General features: G+C 38.4%; 1 protein-coding gene across 3 annotated transcripts; it reads right to left on the bottom strand.

Moving 5' to 3' along the window:
* Positions 1-2,947: 2,947 nt before the first annotated feature.
* On the bottom strand, positions 2,948-19,734 carry LOC107814220 (proteasome subunit alpha type-5). Of its 3 annotated transcripts, XM_016639590.2 has the most exons (10): positions 19,576-19,734; positions 19,397-19,478; positions 19,211-19,291; positions 18,346-18,459; positions 18,125-18,226; positions 16,220-16,278; positions 3,771-3,873; positions 3,426-3,491; positions 3,310-3,339; positions 2,948-3,149 (listed from the first exon to the last, which is right to left on the bottom strand). In XM_016639590.2, exons 1-10 carry the CDS (start codon positions 19,587-19,589, stop codon positions 3,123-3,125), a joined length of 678 nt encoding a protein of 225 aa, XP_016495076.2. In that variant the 5' UTR covers positions 19,590-19,734; the 3' UTR covers positions 2,948-3,122. The 3 variants fall into 3 exon arrangements, with proteins under 3 accessions (XP_016495076.2, XP_016495077.2, XP_016495075.2); XM_016639591.2 differs by lacking the exon at positions 3,310-3,339; XM_016639589.2 differs by having other exon boundaries at positions 2,948-3,339; positions 19,576-19,733.
* Between the last annotated feature and the right edge of the window lie 1,438 nt (positions 19,735-21,172).

Here is a 21,172-nt window from a genome sequence, read left to right as displayed (position 1 = left end):
TGTTATAACATTCTCAACTTGTCGACATTCGACGAAACTTATTTCCTTCAATTTGTTTAGCTTCTAAGCCTTTCAACCCTCTTCGTACTCGTTATCCGTTATCTTAAAGATTGTAACCTCCAAGGTAACATGATTAACTTACTTTATGTACTTTCAAAGACGGTCTCGTTCCTGAGCTTACATCAATTGACTTATGACGTACTCTCAGTACGAAAATATGGGGTGTAACACGGGGTGGGAAGAGTAGCATAGAAAATTATGTTCCTAAAAAATATTTTTGATTCTCTAACCAAACACTAGAAAATATCTTTTAGAAAACGTTTTTTGCTCACCAACCAAACATGAAAAAATAAGTGATAAAACCATTCATTTTCTAGGAAGATATTTTTCAAGTACAATCAGACATTTCTATAACAACATCCTCATATAACTATCATTCACTATAAAAGCCAATCTTTTTTCAGTATCGATTTTTTATATTATATTTTACCTCTCTATAATACCTTTTCACCTATAACATCAGCATCCATCTTTATAGTAGTACACTCTTTGTAAAATTACCCATCTTTAACATCCATGTAGAATTCTTTGGATGACCAATAATAAGTCTAAAGATACTAACTTGACCAAATATCTTAAAACTTTAATGCACCACTAATAATAAAGATATATTACATTAGTATATACTTCCATAATTAAAGATTTTATTTAAGTCTATTAAAATATATGCTTGTATATTTTCATTTCATTGGACAAAAGGATCTTTCGTGCATAATGTCTAATATTTAATGAACCGCACATACAATCTTTTCCATCGGATAAAGTTTTCATCATGCATAATGCTTAAGATTTAATGATCCACATATATCTTTTTTAGACTTTTTCCATCAATATTTAAAGAATTTAATTTTCTAGTAGCTTAGCTTTTAAATGTGTACGTCGAAGTTTAAATCTTTGTATATTTGGTTATGAATTTATTAATAATATAGTAGTATTTTTAATACTTAATTAGTGAATATGCATATATTTTGAAATTTTAAATTAAAATTATCTTTTTATCTTTTATATGTAACATTAAAAGGGAAAAGAGTTAATTTTTGGATAATTTTTGTCTTTAACAGCCAAAAATTATTTAAACGATAAATGTTGTTATATGTGTACAACAACCATTCACTATAAAATTCAAATAATATCGGAGCAAACGATGATGTTATAGAGAGGTTTGATCGTAAAACATTTTCCTTCATACCAAATAAACTCTTAGAAGCCTTAAAGGTCAATTGCTATTAATGGGTCAGTTTGGGCTGAAATTATGGGCTAATTTGGGCTACTGAAAATAAATGGGTTTAGTTGGGTTGTACCCAAACTTAGCCCATTATTAAATTAGCCCATGCCCAACCCATTATAATTTGGACGGGATGGGCGGGTCAAATGGGTTTGGGCCACTTTTTTCACCCCTAGTATTATCTGTATCCACCTCCTGTAGCTGTCGTTGTGCAATGTTTGTTGCTGATGTCTGTCTAACTTGATCAGGTGTTGTTATTGGAGTTAGAAGCTCAAGATGTATAGTTTCATGGCGAGCATTAATGCACCATATCTGTCAATATCTTCGATCATTTGTCCTGCTAAGTTGTTGCTTAGTTTTTGTTGCCTCTTCATGGACACTAGACAGATGTGTACTAGTACTGTTTGAAGACAATTGAATTCATAGGAGTTTCAGAAATTTTATTCATTTTGACAAGAGTGGGTTGCTCTAGTGGTGAGCATCCTCCACTTCCAATCAAGAGGTTGTAAGTTCGAGTCACCCCAAAAGCAAGGTGGTGAGTTTTTGGAGAGAGAGAGCCGAGAGTCTATCGGAAACAGCCTCTCTACCCCAGGGTAGGGGTAAGGTCTGTGTACACACTACCCTCCCCAGACCCCACTAATGGGATTATACTGGGTTGTTGTTGTTGTTGTTGTTGCAGCAGGTACATGCATATTTCTAGCTCCTCATCATTTTTTGTAAACAAGATATTTGTGCTTCATTCTCACCCATCTTCCATGCCAGAGCATTCACAAATTCTTTTAATGTAATCCCTTCCTTTGCAAGGACCACTCTGATTTGGTGATTCAAGTGGAGTATTTGTTATTTGAACTGCATTGCCCATTATATACGTTGTAGTCTTGTAGATACAAGTTGTAGTCATTTTGAATCCTGCATGCAATGTTGAATACACTTTAAACTTGACCATTCTGTCAAGAGATTTTTTATACAACTAGCTTCAGTTAATGTCTACCAATATAGTAGGATATCTTCACTAATTGCGGTATAATAATATAATGCTTATAGCTTAAAGTTCTGCTTTTATTTTTTCGTACCTGTTTTGACAGTATGCTCGATCATTTTAAGCATATTGTTACATAAATACACTCCAAACTCTATCGTTCTGTCAGAGGTTTTTGCGTCAAAGTTCAATATACAACTGGCTTTAGCTAATATCTACCAACATGGTAGGTGTTTGCATCAAATGCAGTATAGTTAAAAGTTCTACCGTTTCGTCATACCTGTTAATATAGTAGTATAATGTTTTAGCTAATATATACCAACATGGTAGGTGTTTGCACCATATGCAATATAGTGAATATATTTTAAACTTTACCACCTTCGTCGCAAATCTTTGTTTTTGCTAGAGAAAGAGTCAATCGTGTTTTATAGAAGAAAGCTGTGATTTAGAGTTGGTTTATTTACATTGAGGGGTAATTTTGTTCGCAAAATGTTCATTAAGCGCACGTCCTTATTTCCGTAATACTGTCAATTTCAGGGACAAAATTTAAACACAAACCCAAAAGAGTCCCTTTTGTGTCATTCTCTCCCTAAACAGTACCTAAATTTAATCAATGATATTGACCGTGGAAAATGATATTGACTCAGTCACAACCTGAGTAGAAACTATGACAGGAATTATGTGGTATCAGAAGAGATCAAGGATTTCAAATCTCCAAACAAGTTTCAATACCTTGAAGGAACCAAATTAACTGGCAAGAACACCCTGCAGCTGCAGGACATGTAGCAAATAGTACTTCATCCAGGAACAACAGAACACAGGCTGGACCTTATGTCTTAAATCAAACTCTTAACGTTCTTAAGCCACGGTCTCCTTCATTTCAACCTTGCGAAAAAGAAAAATATATTCCAGAAAATGTAGCAAGACTACAAAGCAGCGTCGTTATAAGAAAAAGTTGGTGATGAGAATAAGTAGAGCTTTCTTATAGGCGGCTGATAACATCTTCCACCTCAGAAGGTGAGTAGAGATGGTAAGTTGGAGATACCCTTGCAATGTCAACATTATTTGGAGTCACCTGGCATCATATGGTGGATTATTTTCCATAAATAGATAAGTAGAGCATATAAGTCTGCATAAAAAATACAGTAACATGAAACTTACCTTTTCTTCCATCACTTGCTTAAGAATAGAGAGTGCTATGGCTTCAGCTTCTTTAAGGGTAAGGTCCTGCAAAATTAGCAAACAGGTGAAGTGAAATCCACTTTTGAAACCATATAATACCTTTATTAGGCTTACCTTCAAGAATATAGCAGTCTGCTACCAACAACTTTAGTTTAGTTGGAGCACGTTTATTGGCTTTATCCTCTTTCTTTCGTGTTGTGTGTTGTTGAGGACTGAGGAAGTCAGTAGCATCAACCAACGAACAGCCCGAAAGGCTGGAGTCATTGTATAAAGACAACTCATAATTTCATTAGGATGAGATATGCAAACTAATTAAGAAGTTACCTTGTTATATTGCTCCTGCAAAGTGCTGTCAGCACCTTCAGAACCTGAACCAATAGCTTTTGCATTGCATTGCCAGAATGTTCCAGAAGGATCAGTATAGTATCTGCATATTGCAAGGTCCACAGTTAAGACGAGAAGTCCATAACATCATACCAGATGGCCACAGGAATTAATGTGGGAACTACATCTGACAGAAAATTGGCTCAATATGCCAAATGTCTTCTTCATATTAGTTTTACATAATTTCACATCCTATATAATTCCTAGGAAAACTTCAATAAACAATAACTCTGGTATTAGTAGCTCGTACAATTATACATTGATGAGGCAAATTTCTGCCATTACAAAAGCTTCTAGCAACTTCTTTAGAAACTTGGCTAATTTGTAGCGTCATCTTCTACAGCCTCAAAATGGCCTTCTTCAGGCTTATGAAATTGATCATATATAAATGACCATCTTGCTATATTGAGGTATCTCCGAAAGATAATAAGGAGAGGTTCATTCATGTCTAGAGTAAGGACTCGTCACAAACTCATCCATGTTGTGAAACATGGGAGTTATATTTATGTAAATGGCAGAAGTTTACACTTATCTTACTTATCGTGAAAAAATATACGATATCAACTACCTAAAATAGGTAATACCAATGGAGCAAATTTACCATAAGGAGAAAATGTTAAATGATGCATACTAGTTGGAGCAAAAAAAAACTATTCAAGGAAGGAAAGTCGCCAGGAAAAGAGAAGGCTGATTATGATCATTAGTCAGGATTACTGGATTTTTGAAGATCACTAAGAGGCAACTCAGATCAATAATATTGATGGAAAGTTCATAAATGGCATATTTGCAAAAAGGGAACTAGTCATTTGTCAGCACAATAACCTTGAGATGTTCCTAATGCAAAAGTCATGGAAATAAGCACAGCATACCAACTATGATATACCTTGTGCTGAAGCTGCTCATGCACAATTTCTAGCATGCTGACACAAAGAAAACGAATAAACATGGACAAAAAGAAGTGGAAATGACTGAGCATTGACAAAGTAACAGGTCAGAACAAAATCTTTCTCTAATTTGTATCAGTAAAACAACAAATCTTTTAACTTGGAAAAAGAGATACATCAGTCCATAAAAAAGAGGTTTAATTGTTGTAAGCTATTTTTTTTTTGATGCAGTAAGGTGTTATATTGCTGGCATCAGGAAGATGCAAATCATTACAAAAGAGATTGGTTAGCTCCATTTACACAAAAATACAATTCTGACCAGGGAGCTAAACCAGAATCACCAAAAGCCTTTGGTTGTCAATCAAGCCAAAGACAGAGAGCTAATAAAATCTAGAAATGGAATTAAATCATTTACAGAGGAAAGGTTGCTCCAGCTATATAGATTCCTAAGGCACTTTGCTTTCAGGTAGCTGTTGGGAGTTGATATTCCATCAAAGCATCTGTGATTCCTTTCTGCCCAAATACACCAAAATATACTTGCTGGGATCGTCTGCCAGATCTTCTTGATGGTTCTCTCAACTTTCCACTGATTCCAACTTTCAACTGCTTCTTTTATCCCTTGTGGTGTTGTCCAACTTATGCCAATCGTTGAGAGGAACATGTGCCACAAATCTGCAGCCACTCTGCAGTGCAATAGCAGATGGTTTATAGATTCTGAGTTGTCTAGACACATGTAACATCTATTCACCAGCTGGAAATTCCTTCTACACAAGTTGTCTTGGATTAAAATCGCACCTTTAAGAGCTATCCAGGTGAAGCACATGACCTTTGTGGGGAGTTTTGTCTTCCAAATGAGCTTCCATGGCCAAAGCTCAGTTACTTCATTGCTAGCACACAATTTCTTGTATCCTTCCTTGACTGAATAACAACCTTCGTTCAGATTGCCCCACCTTAAACTGTCTTGAGCTTGTGTATTCATTTGTGTTAGTTTATAGATATGTATAGTGTAGTCTTGTCCCACATTGGAAGAGGAGTAATATCTCCTTGTAGTGTATAGCTATAAATAGGGACCTCTTGTATTGTATTTATCATCCAATATCAATAACATATTTTCTCCCGTGCCTTCTCACATGGTATCAGAGCATTAGTGAGAAAAGATCGTTGTGCGTCATTCCAGCGTTAACCGGGAAGAAAGAACTTAGTCATCGTGTAATTTTTCCGGTGACCTAAGGCTTGTCTAAGTGAAAGTCACGTTCTGTCGGTGTTGTGCTAAAACCAACACCATCATCAGGTAGATCACCCTCCGACTACCAACCCCTTGAAATTTTATCCGGCAGAAAAGCCGCCACGCTCCTCCACGTGCCGGAAATAACTTTTCCGGCGAGGGTTCCGGCCACTTTCCGGCCATTTTTTCGCGAAGCTTCTTCAGGACAGTGTGTTCTCCTCAAAATTCCGAGCCTACCCATCTAATTCAAATCAAATTCCGGCCACTTTTATATTTTTCCGGCGTGAACAGTGACTTCTCTAGCCATTTTTTTTTGAAAATATTTCTTCAGGACAGCTTGCTCACAAAGGAATTCCGAGTCTATCCATCCTGGTTACAACAAATTCCGACAACTTTGGAATTTTCCGGCGAGCTACAGTATTTCCGGCGTGAACAGTGTTCCGGCACAGAACAGTGTTCTGTTTTCCTGCTGTAAACAGTGTTTTTCAAGCTATTTCTTCAGCTACTACTACAAATTGTAGCGACATGGGGACCGATGCTTTGAATAGTCGGATGGTTTCTTTAGCAGAGTATATTGAGTTCCTTCAGTATAAAGCATGTAAGCAGACATCGTCTGAGATAGCTTCTGTTGTTCAAACAGGTAATAGCGTGACTTGTTTCTCCCAATCTTCATCCTCTGAGTTTTGGGTCATTGATTCAGGTGCATCAGATCATATTTCTGGTAACAAATCTCTTTTCACTACTATTTCGTATTCTCAATCTCTTCCAAAAGTCACAATGGCCAATGGGTCTCAAACCATGGCAACTGCAATAGGTCAAGCAAGCCCACTTCCTTCCTTACCTTTAGATTCAGTCCTTTATGTTCCCAATAGTCCTTTTAATCTCATAGCTGTTAGTCGCTTAGCCAAATCACTTAAATGCGCTGTTTTATTTCTTGATGACCATGTTTTTATACAGGAACGCAGTATGGGGCGGATCATTGGTACCGGGCGTGAATCAAACGGACTTTATTACCTTATCCTTGCTAAATCACATGGACTCACATCTTGTCTTCCTTCTACAACTTGTCTTGTTACTGATTCACCAGATTTATTACATAAACGGTTGGGACATCCCAGTTTGTCAAAACTTCAGAAAATGGTATCTGGTTTATTTCACTTGTCAGCTCTAGAGTGTGAGTCATGTCAGCTTGGTAAGCATACCCGCTCCCATTTCCCTCGACGTCTTGATAATCGAGCAGAGTCACCTTTTACTTTAGTCCATTCAGATATTTGGGGTCCTAGTCGGGTCAGTTCCACCTTAGGATTCCGCTACTTTGTTAGTTTCATTGATGATTATTCCAGGTGCACTTGGATATTTTTGATAAAAAATCGATCTGAGCTGTTTTCTATTTTCCAGACCTTCCACGCTGAAATTCAAAATCAATTTGGGGTTTCTATTCGCACATTTCGTAGTGATAATGCCCGAGAGTATTTGTCTTCCCCATTCCAGCAGTTTATGAAATCTCATGGGATTATTCATCAAACATCTTGTCCGTACACATCTCAACAAAATGGGGTAGCTGAAAGAAAAAATAGACATCTTATTGAAACTGCTCGTACCCTACTCATACAATCTCATGCTCTGTTGCGTTTTTGGGGGGATGCCGTTCTTACATCTTGCTATCTTATTAATCGTATGCCATCTTCAGCTATCCAGAACCAAGTTCCATTCTCTGTCTTGTTTCCCCACTTACCTTTGTTCTCTCTTCCACCCCGTATCTTTGGAAGCACTTGTTTTGTCCATAACCTTACTCCAGGAACAGATAAGTTAGCTCCTCGTGCTCTTAAGTGCGTATTTCTGGGTTTCTCGAGAACACAAAAGGGGTATCGATGCTACTCTCCTGACCTCCAGCGGTACCTTATGTCCGCTGATGTTACCTTCTTTGAAACCCAATCATATTTCACAGGTTCAGGTCATCACTTAGATATTTCTGAGGTACTACCAGTTTCATCTTTTGGAGATTCAGTCACTCCAGCTCCACCACCTACAACTCCAGTTGTAGCTCCACCACCTATAGCTCCAGTTGTAGCTCTACCACCTATAGCTCCAGTTCCACCGCCTACAATTCCGGTTGTAGCTCCACCACCTATAGCTCCAGTTCCTCCACATAATCCAGTTCAACCTTCTGCAGCTCCACCATTCTTGACTTATCATCGTCGTCCACATCCAGCATCAGGCCCAGGTGATTCACGCCCCGCATCAGATTCTGCACCTACTGCGGACTTGTCTCCTCTTAGTCAACTAATTGCACTCCGCAAAGGTGTACGATCCACACTTAATCCTAATCCCCACTATGTCGGTTTAAGTTATCATCGTCTGTCGTCACCACATTATGCTTTTATATCTTCTTTGTCCACTGTTTCTATCCCTAAGTCTACAGGTGAGGCACTATCTCATCCAGGATGGCGACATGCTATGATTGACGAGATGTCTGCTTTACATGCGAGTGACACTTGGGAGCTTGTTCCTCTTCCTGCAGGTAAGTCTATTGTTGGTTGTCGTTGGGTTTATGCAGTCAAAGTCGGCCTGGATGGCCAGATTGATCGGCTTAAGGCTCGTCTTGTTGCAAAAGGATATACTCAGATTTTTGGGCTTGATTATAGTGATACTTTCTCTCCCGTGGCTAAAGTAGCATCTATTCGTCTCTTTTTGTCCATGGCTGATGTACGTCATTGGCCTCTTTATCAGTTAGACATTAAGAATGCTTTTCTCCACAGTGATCTTGAGGAAGAAGTTTATATGGAGCAACCACCTAGTTTTGTTGCTCAGGGGGAGTTTAATGGTTGTGTGTGTAGATTGCGCAAGTCACTATATGGTTTGAAACAGTCCCCTCGAGCTTGGTTTGGCAAGTTCAGCACAATTATTCAGGAGTTCGGCATGACTCGTAGTGAGGCTGATCACTCTGTGTTTTATCGGCATTCTGCTCCTAATCTGTGTGTTTATCTAGTGGTTTATGTTGATGATATTGTTATTACTGGTAATGATCAGGATGGTATTACTAATCTGAAGGAACATCTCTTTCAGCACTTCCAGACTAAGGATCTGGGCAGATTGAAGTATTTTCTAGGTATTGAGGTCGCTCAGTCTAGCTCAGGTATTGTTATTTCACAGCGAAAGTATGCCTTAGACATTCTTGAGGAGACTGGAATGATGGGTTGCAGACCTATTGACTCTCCTATGGATCCGAATGTTAAGCTTCTGCCTGGACATGGGGAGCCTCTTAGAGACCCTACGAGATATAGGAGGTTGGTTGGCAAATTGAATTACCTCACAGTGACTAGACCTGACATTTCTTTTCCGGTAAGTGTTGTAAGTCAGTTTATGGATTCTCCATGTGATAGTCACTGGGATGCAGTTGTTCGCATTCTTCGGTATATAAAGTCAGCTCCAGGCAAAGGATTACTATTCGAGGATCGAGGCCACGAGCAGATTGTTGGGTACACAGATGCTGATTGGGCAGGATCACCTTTTGATAGACGTTCTACGTCTGGATATTGTGTTCTAGTAGGAGGTAATTTGGTCTCGTGGAAGAGCAAGAAACAGAATGTAGTTGCTCGATCTAGCGCCGAAGCCGAATATCGGGCCATGGCTATGGCGACGTGTGAGTTAGTTTGGGTCAAGCAGTTGCTCAAGGAGTTAAAGTTCGGAGAAATCAGCAAGATGGAACTAGTGTGTGATAACCAAGCTGCTCTTCATATTGCGTCAAATCCGGTGTTCCATGAGAGGACTAAACACATTGAGATCGACTGTCACTTTGTCAGAGAAAAAATACTTTCAGGAGATATTGTTACAAAGTTTGTAAAGTCGAATGATCAACTAGCAGATATTTTCACTAAGTCTCTTACTGGTTCTCGTATTAGTTACATGTGTAACAAGCTCGGAACATATGATGTGTATGCACCGGCTTGAGGGGAGTGTTAGTTTATAGATATGTATAGTGTAGTCTTGTCCCACATTGGAAGAGGAGTAATATGTCCTTGTAGTGTATAGCTATAAATAGGGACCTCTTGTATTGTATTTATTCATCCAATATCAATAACATATTTTCTCCCGTGCCTTCTCACAATTTGAAAGCTTTCCAGTAGCCGGAAAAGATCAAAGAGTTCCCCAAGTTCCCATTCCTGCATGTGTCTTCTGAAGAGGGGGTCCCATATGTTCCTTGATCTACATTGGGCAACCTTTGAGTCCGGAACGACTGCTATCTGGTACAGGGCTGGATGAGTGTCTGTTAATGGTTGATTGTGAAGCCATTTATCCTTCCAGAACCTAACTGAGGTGCCATCTCCAATTCTAAATGAAATGTCCCGAAAGAATTCCTCTTTCGACTGTTGATAAATTTCCAAGGACCAACACCATGAGGGGCTCTACTCTGTTTGGTACTCCAGTGGTTTAGCTTCCCGTACTTGGCATTCACTACTGCCTTCCATAAACATGTTCCTACCTGACCATATCTCCACCACCACTTCATAAGCAAACTCTTATTGTGCTTGGCTAAGTCTCTAACACCCAATCCACCTTGATCCTTAGGTTGAATTACCTTAGACCATTTGACCAGATTAAACTTGTGGCCTTCACTGTTCCCTTTCCAAAGAAAGGATCTTCTGATTTTGTGAAGTTGTCTTTGGATCTTTCTAGGCATAGGGAATAAGGACATGATATAGGTTGGTAGGCTGTCCAAGACACTATTGATCAGTGTCAGTCTTCCTCCCATTGATAGGTATTGCATTTGCCAAGTTGCCAATCTTTTTTCCACCTTCTCAAGAACTCCATTCCAAACCCCTATTGCTTTGTATTTTGCTCCCAGTGGAAGGCCTAGATATGTTGTTGGAAAGGAGCCAATTACACAACTCATAAGACTAGCCAACTCTTCCAAGTTAGGCACTGTATTCACAGGGTAAATCATACTTTTTTGCATATTAATGTGTAATCCTGAGATAGCTTCAAAAATCAGTAAAGTCAAATTTAGGTACTGGACCTGAAGCTTCTCCACCCCACAGAAGATTAAAGTATCATCTGCATAGAGTAAATGTGACACTGCAACTGGGTCAATTGTGTTGTTTCCCACCCTGAACCCTTCAATCCACTGCATTTGTTTTGCCTTATCAAGCATTCTGCTCAAACCCTCCATTGCAAGGATAAAAAGAAAAGGAGAAAGTGGATCTCCTTGTCTAATTCCTTTCTGTGGTGAAAAAAAACCAACTGGAACTCTATTCACCAAGATGGAATACTTAACAGTAGTAAGGTTGTACCTGATCCATCTTATCCATCTGTCACCAAACCCCATTCCTTTCAAAATAGAAAGAAGGTATGACCAATTAACTTGATCAAAGGCCTTTTCTATGTCCAACTTACAAAGAATACCTGGAACACCACTTTTCAACCTCCCATCTAGCAGCTCATTAGCTATCAATGATGCATCTATGATCTGTCTATTTTTCAAAAAAGCATTTTGCTCTTTTGAAATCAGCTTGTCGATGACTGTTTTGATCCTCTCAGCTACGAGTTTAGCAATTATCTTATAGACACTTCCAATGAGACTTATGGGCCTAAAATCTCTGAGCTCTATAGCACCTTTCCTCTTGGGAACTAGAGCAATTAAAGAAGCATTATTGGACCTCACCATATAACAGTGTTGATGGAAATGATTAACAGCACCCATTATATCCGATTTAACAAAGACCCATGACCTTTGAAAAAAAGCCATTGTAAAACCGTCCGGACCTGGACTTTTGTCTGGAGCACAAGAGTTGATTGCAGCCCACACCTCATCTTCCTCAAAATCTCTCTCTAACCATGCCTTCTCTGTGGGAGAAAGACTTAGCAGATTTGAACAGTTATAATCTGGCCTCCATTGTTCATTCTCAGTGTAAAGGTCTTGATAGAAACTCAAAATTTCTGCTTTAATGACTTCCTTGTCTTCACATAGCTCATTTTCTATCATTAGCTTATCTATGCTGTTATTTTTTCTATTGGAGTTTGCCATTCTTTGGAAGAACTTGGTGTTCTTATCCCCTTCTTTGAGCCAAAGACACCTGGACTTTTGTCTCCATGAGACTTCCTCAGCCTTTGCTATTCTTTGGATTTCTAATTTCAGCTGCATGGATTTCTCCTTTTCTGCTTGGGACATATGTCTTGTTTCAGTTGCTTGTTCTAATAATGCGAGTTCCTCTAGCAGTTTGTTCCTCTGTGCTTCCACTCTGCCAAAGGACTCCTTGTTCCAAACTGTAATGTCCTTTTTCAAACTTCTCAATTTTTGAGTTAGAATGAAATCTGGACTGCCCCCAATTGTATAGTTTTGCCACCATCCTTTGACCTTGTCCATAAAACCATCTACTTGAAGCCACATATTTTCAAACTTGTAATACGATGGATTGGCTTCCCAGTCACCACACCCCAACAATAAAGGCCTATGATCAGAAGTAACTCTTTGAAGAGCTAATTGCTTAATTGCCTTGAAGTTGTCATTCCACTCTGGAGATATTAAGAACCTATCAATTCTTGAGGCTTGCATGGAATCTTTTCCTTTGTACCATGTGTAGTGAGCTCCTTGAGGGGAAGATCAATGATACCTAAATCTTGAATTGTATCTGTAAAGGATCTCATCGCCCTGGACCTTCTGACACAATTATATCTTTCGCTCTCAAATCTGCAGACGTTAAAGTCACCCCCTATAACCCACTGCTCCTCCCATATACCTCTGATAGCTGCTAGTTCATGCCATAAAATCTCTCTTTCTGGATTTGTATTGGGGCCATACACCCCAGTGAAACACCATCTAAAATCCTCCTGTGTGCTTTCCAAAATAAAGTGTAGAGGCCTTGATGCACTCCCATATTAACTCATTGCCTTTTATCCCATAAGACTATGATGCCACCACTTCTCCCATTTGACTTTAATTCTGCCCACTCAATCCACTTGTTGCCCCAAAGTTGCCTAATGAAAGAGGTTGTCCACTCTTCAATTTTCGTTTCTTGTAGGCACACTATATCTGCTCTCCACTTGTGCACTAATGATTTTATTGTGCTCCTTTTCTCTGCCTCGTTCAGTCCCTGCACATTCCAACTTAAGATTTTAACTTTCATTCGAAAAATGCTTTGAATGCCTGTCCCTATCCCCTACTTTTCCCCCCCATAATTCATCCCCCATTTCAATCTTTCCGGTTCTAGTGACTGCTTCTTCTTCCCTTTGCTGCTAGCTTTTATTGTTGCCTTTTGCTTCTGCTTCTGAATTTGCCTTTTTTGCTTCATTCGCAGAATGATGTTAAGTATTTCGTGCTCAAAACCAGCCACATTTATCCCAAAGACTTTGCATGCCCTAAGCATAACTGATTTGGTCCATCTAGAAGACTCAATTACTTCTGGAGTGTTGATAATCTGTGTTTGAGGCCCCAAATCGTACCATGGAAGTGAGAGAGTGTCGCAAGAAGAGGCTTCGGCTTCAGATCTACTTACTGATAGAAATTCCTTCATGGATGGTTGACGTGGGATGACAAGGCTCAATGGCTCTGCTTCGTCGTCTGCTTCAGATGAGAGTTGGCTTTGCTGAGTTCTAGTATCTCATGCTGCTTCTATCTCAACTGATAATGGGTCGAAATAGTTTTCTTGAGCAAAAGGGCTGATTTTATTAAGACATGGGTCCAAAACTGGCCCTTTAGGCAACCATATCTGCATAGGCTTTTTATCATTCTTAGAAGACTTAGAATTTGGGCCTTTTGGGCCTTTTGAATAATAAGTATGGTTTAGGGTTTGGCCCAATTTTTTCCCAGCCTTCTTACTAACTGATCCAGGGACTGAAAAGCTTGTTGACTGGGGTTGGTCAGTCAAATTAACTTTGGCCTTTGGAAATTTTGAATTAAAGTGCTTCTGACCAACACGTGCTCTGCTATTATTGAGTGGTTCTTTCGAGAAGCTCGAGGTTGGAACCTCCAGAATTGTTGTCACTGTAGCATTCATCTTCTTCCCCTCTTCATCAGCTACACCCCCCGCACCGGAAAGTATAGACGTGTGGACATCCTCCAGAATCGAGATTTTATATCTCAGATCTCCGAGAGACAGCTCTAATTCACGCGGATGATCTAAAAAAAAAAAGTTAACACAAATTCTTGACCAGTGGAGGTGAGATCTGCTTTTTGTATCTTCATCAATGCCCACGAAACCTCCACATAAATCTCCAATATAGCGAAAGGTGCTAGTGGTCCAGCCATGAAGAGGAATTCCGAAGACTTTTAACCATTTGTGATCCGCAACTTCACTCATCGGAGTTGACCCAGATTCCGGCGACCACCACTCAAGAGTTAAATGTCTGCCATTCCAGAACCAGTCACCTGCTTTAACTCGAACTGCTTATTGCCTCGAGGGGAGTTCAAAGAGGAACTGGTTGTGGGAGATGAAAGTAACTCTAAGGCATGCTGTCACCTTCCACCGGGAGATGAACCATTTCTGTATGACTTCAATATTTGGACTGTGGTTGAAAGAATCATTGAAGCGACCAACCAGACATTTAGAGATAAATCGGGAGCTAGCATCTGTAAATCCACTTGGATCTTTCTCGTCTGAGGTGTCTTGCTGAGTGGGCCATCTTAGAATTTCTGCAGCATCTAAGTAGGATTTATTTTGTAAGTCTGTGAATCTCCTGTATTTGTAGTTGGAAGCTACTCCCAGAAAGTGTAATATTTTTCCAGCTATATCTCCCCATCCCCAGTTGTAATCATTTTCCGGAATAATTAATGCTGGTTTCTTGTCCCCCATCCAAGTTTCAACTCTGAGATACCTTCCATAGGAATTATAGTTCTGGTAGACTCTGTAAGTGTATGCCTGAATCTTCCTCCCGCATCTTCTGTAGAGATCTCCATACCCTCTTGAAGCTTTGCATCATCTGCTCACAGACCCATCTTAGATTTTCTTCGTCGATCTTGATTCTACTTGTAAACCTGCGACCACGCTCCACCCATATGAACCATCTGTTTGCATCCTCGCTAATTTCGAAAATCTCGAAAGATTTGTCACCTGAAATGAAGAATATTTTCTCCTCCATGTTAGCGTACTGTCTCGCCGGAGATATGACTTACCGGAGAGAAAGCCAGGAAGAGAGAGAAAGCATTATGTTCTTCAATACACTGAAGATGATAAATGTTTTAATTGTTGTAAGTTATTGAACCGATTTTTGACAATTTTATCGCATCTGGTAAGCGCTACGGTAGGTTCGGATTTTTAGCTGGGGAAATTGGGGGTGTGTAAAAAGGGGAGGAGAGTGGGCTGGTAAAAAGGGGTGGAATTAAATTGAGCGACGTGGTGGACACGTGGCAGAACCAAGAGATAAACAATGACATTACTCATTAGAGACTAATGTTTACCGTTTGGAATTAAGGACAAATCTGGCCTACTTTGGTAATGGCAGGGACGCATTTGACCCAAACTATTAATGGAGGGCAAATTTAAACCATTTCGGATAGTGCAGGGGCAAAATGTGCCTCTTTACCCTTAAAGAATTGAATGGTTGAACGCTAAGTTGCTCCGACACGGCAGTTTAGGTGCCACACTCGTGTCGACACGATACTAGTATGGGTGTGGGTATGGGATCCGTATCGGATCTAGTCAAACAATTTTGGTTACTTGGACCACGACGGACGGAAAAATTCAAGACGAGATACAATTTGATTCCCGAAATTATAACCAAAACTAGGGAAGAAAATAGCATATCTTATCTAGGAAATCAATCTTTTACTTATCTACAACTTGAGATTAAAAAAGAAATCCACACTTTATAAGTTATACATAAGTATTCCTCAAAATTTCTCATAATTTAGACATATTTTTATATTTTTATTTTTTTTGAATTATTCTTAGCCAGATCCCAGCACCCGTATCCGTACTAGGATCTATATCTCTGAATCTTAGAATTTACATCTCGAAAGATCCGACCGCTAGATCCGCACCCGTGTCCGAGCAACATAAGTCGAATGTAGTAAACATCTTCTGGAGTTCCACAAAGTTACGCGAACTTAGTCAAACACTCTTGAAATTTATTGGGGAGAGAGAGAGGGGGAGGGGGTACACAAGAACGAGGTGCGGGCAAAGCAGCATCAAATTTAATAGAATACCAACCACAAAAAGTTAATCCCCCCACCCCCCAAAAAAAAAGAAAAACAAAAGAAAGGTATCCAAGAGATGAGAGAAAACCTAGGAAAGCAAAAGATGTTATGTTTCCACTAATGTCATTCAAGGGATGAAAATACTTACAAGTTGGGACCATTCTCATCATGACCAGCAATAAGAAGAGATACGCCAAAAGGTCTGGACTGCACGAACAAAACAAACACGAAAGTAATGCACAAAAGTGATAGATTTGAATCTTACACTAGTCATAAGATTAAAAAAGGGAGCTGCTGAGAAAGAAAGATAAAGAAAATAAGGGAAGCCTATAAAATTCTTTAAGAATTAAGTAATAGAAATTAGAAAGTATGTGTGATCTTTAACAAGATTCAGACATTAGTTCACTTTGCCAAAATTTCCATATAGTATTTTTTGAAAAAATTACTCCATTAAACAAGAAAGGCCAGACGCGATAAGCAAGATAAGCACCAATACACACAAACAAGGGAACGAGACAAATACACCCTATAGAAAATCGTCAAATGCAAACCAGGTCCTCAATGCACCAAGTTTATTAATTGTATATTACAGAGCAACTTCACTAGAATAAAACTCAATGCATATCAAATTTAGATTTGAAACAAGCCTTTGCCCTTCATCTTTCTTTTCCATGAAAATATTAAGCAAAATCCATAAAGCAGAACATTAAGCACGAGCTAGCTCCCGCTTCCTTTCCTAAATAACAAAAGTTTCCAAGCAATCTTGCTTGGTTATACAGCGCATTCACACCAGCAGATAAAGCACCATTTAAAGATATGAACTCTTTATAAGAAAGTTTGCTGGAACGTCATCTTTTATATAAGCAGATCTGCTAGAACCAATCAAACTCTACAATAAAGTTCACAAGAGTATCTTTCCATGTCTAGATTGCAGATAGAAGTTATATTTTGAGAAAGTAAACCAACTGCAAAGAAACCAAGAGGTTGTATGGTGGACATCCTTCCAATAGCAGATTCTAGCAATAAGAAAGATCTTGGATCCAAGAGTTAGCCACCAAATCTTTTTTTTATAATGGTAGCATTTGGGTCAGGTTGCACACACCTCGATTATTCCATCGAACACATGCTACATCCCACCAGCACAAGTACAGGGTAACTCTGCCTGCCAAGGTTTAGGCAAATTGGAAGAAATTATAGTGTATTTTTATCTATACTGGAATATGTACCCTCATCTCCAAGATTTGCACCCACTTCAATGACTATTAGGCTGCACCCTTGGGTGCGCAATCTAATCTACCATTACGATAGGTAAAGTTTTGAAATTACACAGGCTTGGGTATGACTTAATGGATATGTGTATGTATATGGCATGGGTACATTCAATTTTTAGCCGTTTCGTAGCATATTTTATGTATCAATGGGAAATACCAATATCAACTACTCAAAATCATATCATTTTAATAATACATGCTTACTCAAAGATCATTTGTTCAACATAGGTATGCAAGACAAAGTGAAGAGTCCATCTAATATAGTAGCACTCAAAAGGCGTATACATATATTTCAACAGAATGAGGAGCAACAAATTACTGATTTTCATGATCCAAACAAAACTAATACAACTTTCAAAAACGTGAAGACACTGAAGCATGGTCAACAGTCAACATCGCGTACATAATATCTACTGACACAAAGGATAGAGAATGAGAATTATTTCGAATTATTTTCACATGACTGCGAAATATAAGTTCCTTGACCCTTTCTCCATTTCATACCCACATAAGGGGAAACAACATGTGAACTCAAGCAGAAAGGCGCCATTTGTTTTTTTTAATTAGTTAAACTAACTAAAAATATCTAATCATCCCGTTAAATTTAGGTAAACCATGTAGCTCCAGATAAATGGGAAAGCAGAAAGGTGTATTTGGACAAATACTATGCTTTCAAAATTCAGATATCAACAAGGACACTAAAATCTTTCAACTAAGAGGAGTTGAAAGTGTTGAGTTCCAAAAAAGAGAGTAAGTGCATATAATAGTAAAATGATTCTAACCATGGATTCTTCATCACCCTCTCCAAATCGCAGGGCCAAGTCACATAAAGCTTGTGTGGTGGACTCAACTGTCATTGGTTCACCATAGGAGAATCTATGGTTCTATTGAGACATAGAACAAAACAAGAAAGTTCAGTCAAAAATTTCCTGTAGAATTCCATTTCAAAAAAATTATTTGCCGTAAAGTTGAACTGCAAAAATTGTGTCTTCAATTTAAATACCTGAGTTTCAACCCGTGCATGTTCAACAAGTGTCCTGGCATCAGCTATTAGTCCACTCATCGCACAACCAATGTGCTCATCAATTTCCATAATTTTCTCCACACTACTTGGTTCCTGTAAGAGTATCAAAACTATGAAGTGCATGAGGAAAACACCGAATTAGTGAAACAACTGACATGCCGACAGTGGGCTCTCCACTCATAATCTGCAGCAACTGCTTAAACAACTGACCGATGACAAAGCAAACCATAATGAGCAGAAAAGGCAACAAATAGGAAACTGTACCATGCTTTTCAATATTCTCAATGTAAGAAATTTGCTCGGTTTTCCCATATTTATCCACTACCATATTTAGCTAGAGTTTACTAGTTGCTCCTTTAATCATTCACTGATCACTAGACAATGTCTTCTAAAGCTATACCAATTACATTATGTAACAAGGGAAGAGAGAAATCAAAAGCCATTCCTGTAGCTCGCATTGCCTGTTGAGAAATAATTGCTTATTCTATCTTCCTCTCATAAAGTAAACAAGAAAACAATTCAGCCGAGGAAAGTTCCACCAGCATTTCTTTGTTCTCTTCTTTAATAAAGTAATGATTTTTTGAAGGCCAACTGAGTCAAGGCATGTATTAATTCTACCAGCATTTTGTCTACTGATTAAGACTCCAATATCGTTTCGCGAAGTAGTCCAGGAAGAACAAAATTAATTGGTGCTATACTGCTAGAATAACATAAGCAACCCAATCCACAAATTTACAAACCTAATTATCATAACCATACAACATTGACTCATCAAAAAGCAAAGTAATTTGACACACAAATTCAAATATTCACAAAAGGAAAAATGATAGAAAAGGTTACAAACCAAGAGGGGTGAGGTAATGCGCTTCTCAACAGCAAGAACAACTCCTTCCTTTGTCTTTAACCCAATTGCAGTCGAACCCAGCTTTAAAATCACCAACCAAAAAAAAAAATCACAACCCCCAAATAGTATTGTCAATTGCACAAATCGTCACAAACACATAAATTAAAAATCCAACCAAAAGATTACCTTAATGGCTTCAATTGCATATTCTACTTGAAATAGCCGGCCTTCAGGAGAGAAAGTATTAACACCTCTATCGTACTCAGTTCTTCATACCAAAATGTCCAAGAAACAAATTTCAGTCAGATTTGAAAAGGAAAACAGTATCACGAATATACCCTAGGTTAAGCCAAATGTAATGTTACCTTGTGAGAAACATCTTCGACGCAGTTTTGACAACTCTTCTTCAACTGAGAACTAATGGCTTCATCAATGACTAACAAGCATTTCTGTAAAGCAAATATAATTAGACTAATGTTCACTTTCTTGCTGATGCTGGGTTTATTTCGGGTCGGGTTTATTTCAGCCCTTTTGCTGTAGCACAAATAGAATCTTTTAACATGCTGTTTAGGTTTTAACCTCGCTTAAAAAGATTTTGCAAAAATAACTTTACAAATAGAACTTTGACAGCGACAAAACAAACCAAAAAAAATTAATTACATCTTGTCAGCAAAATCCTAACGGTTCACCCGAATAAGTTAAGATTGACAGGCAAAAATTCAGCCGTCAATTTGGTTTAACATATTCCCGCAAAATAAAGGACACCTTATTTTAATAAATCGTAGTGTTAATAGGTCTATGTTTTTTTTTTTTTAAATAAAAAATTGTCCCTTCAATTAAGGATCGGAGAAGGAGAAAGGAAAAAGGATGAAAATGTTATAAATATATTATATTATGGATATTTATTTTATACCCCGTTATAAATAAGCTTCCTGAAAAAGCTTATCTATATGAAATTCTGCCGTAAATATGTTTATCTATTTAGTACTCTATTGGAAATAAGTCTCCTAAAGAAGCGTATCCTTTCGGTACTCCGTTATGGATAAATATCACCCCTAGTAGAAGATTATTTATATCTGATACAATGAGCTTATCTTTTGGGTACTCCGTTATGGATAAACATCACCCCCGGTAGAAGATTATCTATATCTGGTACAATGAGTTTATCTTTTCGGTACTCCATTATGGATAAACATCACCCCCGGTAGAAGATTATCTATATCTGGTACAATGAACTTATCCTTTCGGTACTCCGTTATGGATAAATATTACCTCGGTAGAAGATTATCTATATGTGGTGCAGTAGCAGCTTACATAGAAGGTTCATTTCTTCTATAAATAGAGGAGATTTCAATTCATTGTGTGCATAAGTTTGAAGTTTGAATAATATATCAGTTTTTCTCTATACTTGTCTTTATTTTATAACACGTTATCAGTACGAGACTCTGCCATCTCGAACCAATACTTTGAAAGTATCAGATGTACGAACTTTTTTTCCCTAAATAATGTCAAATCTTTCTAAACTTGAATTTGTAGCCCTGGATATATCGGGCAAAAGCTACATGTCTTGGGTGCTTGATGCTGAAATTCATCTTGATGCGATGGGTCTGGCAGACACCATCAAGGACAAAAATCAAGCATCAAACCAAGACTGTGCCAAAGTAATGATATTCCTACGACATCACCTTGATGAGGGCTTGAAAATGGAATATCTCACTATTAAAGATCTAGTATTATTGTGGAATAATTTGAAAGATAGATATGAGCATCTGAAGATGGTCGTTCTTCCACATGCACGTTATGATTAGACTCATCTAAGGCTACAAGATTTTAAATCTATCAGTGAGTATAATTCTTCTATGTTCAGAATTATTTCCCAATTGAAATTATGTGGTGATAATATTACTGATCATGATATGTTAGAGAAAACTTTTATCATTTTTCATGCCTCGAATATGCTCC

Source organism: Nicotiana tabacum, chromosome 17 (genome assembly GCF_000715075.1).
Source record: "Nicotiana tabacum cultivar K326 chromosome 17, ASM71507v2, whole genome shotgun sequence".
Lineage (NCBI taxonomy): Eukaryota > Viridiplantae > Streptophyta > Magnoliopsida > Solanales > Solanaceae > Nicotiana > Nicotiana tabacum.
Note: the sequence above shows the minus strand (reverse complement) of the source record. Positions and strands in the feature narration are given on the sequence as shown.

What these genes read in the sequence shown, in the direction of transcription:
- LOC107814220 (XM_016639589.2), bottom strand. An exon ending in GCATTACCTCACCCCTCTTG is followed by an intron (nt 18,460 to 19,210) that starts GTTTGTAACCTT and finishes ATACTCTTACAG; the next exon opens with GAACCAAGTAGTGTGGAGAA. An exon ending in AGGGTGATGAAGAATCCATG is followed by an intron (nt 16,279 to 18,124) that starts GTTAGAATCATT and finishes TTGTTCGTGCAG; the next exon opens with TCCAGACCTTTTGGCGTATC.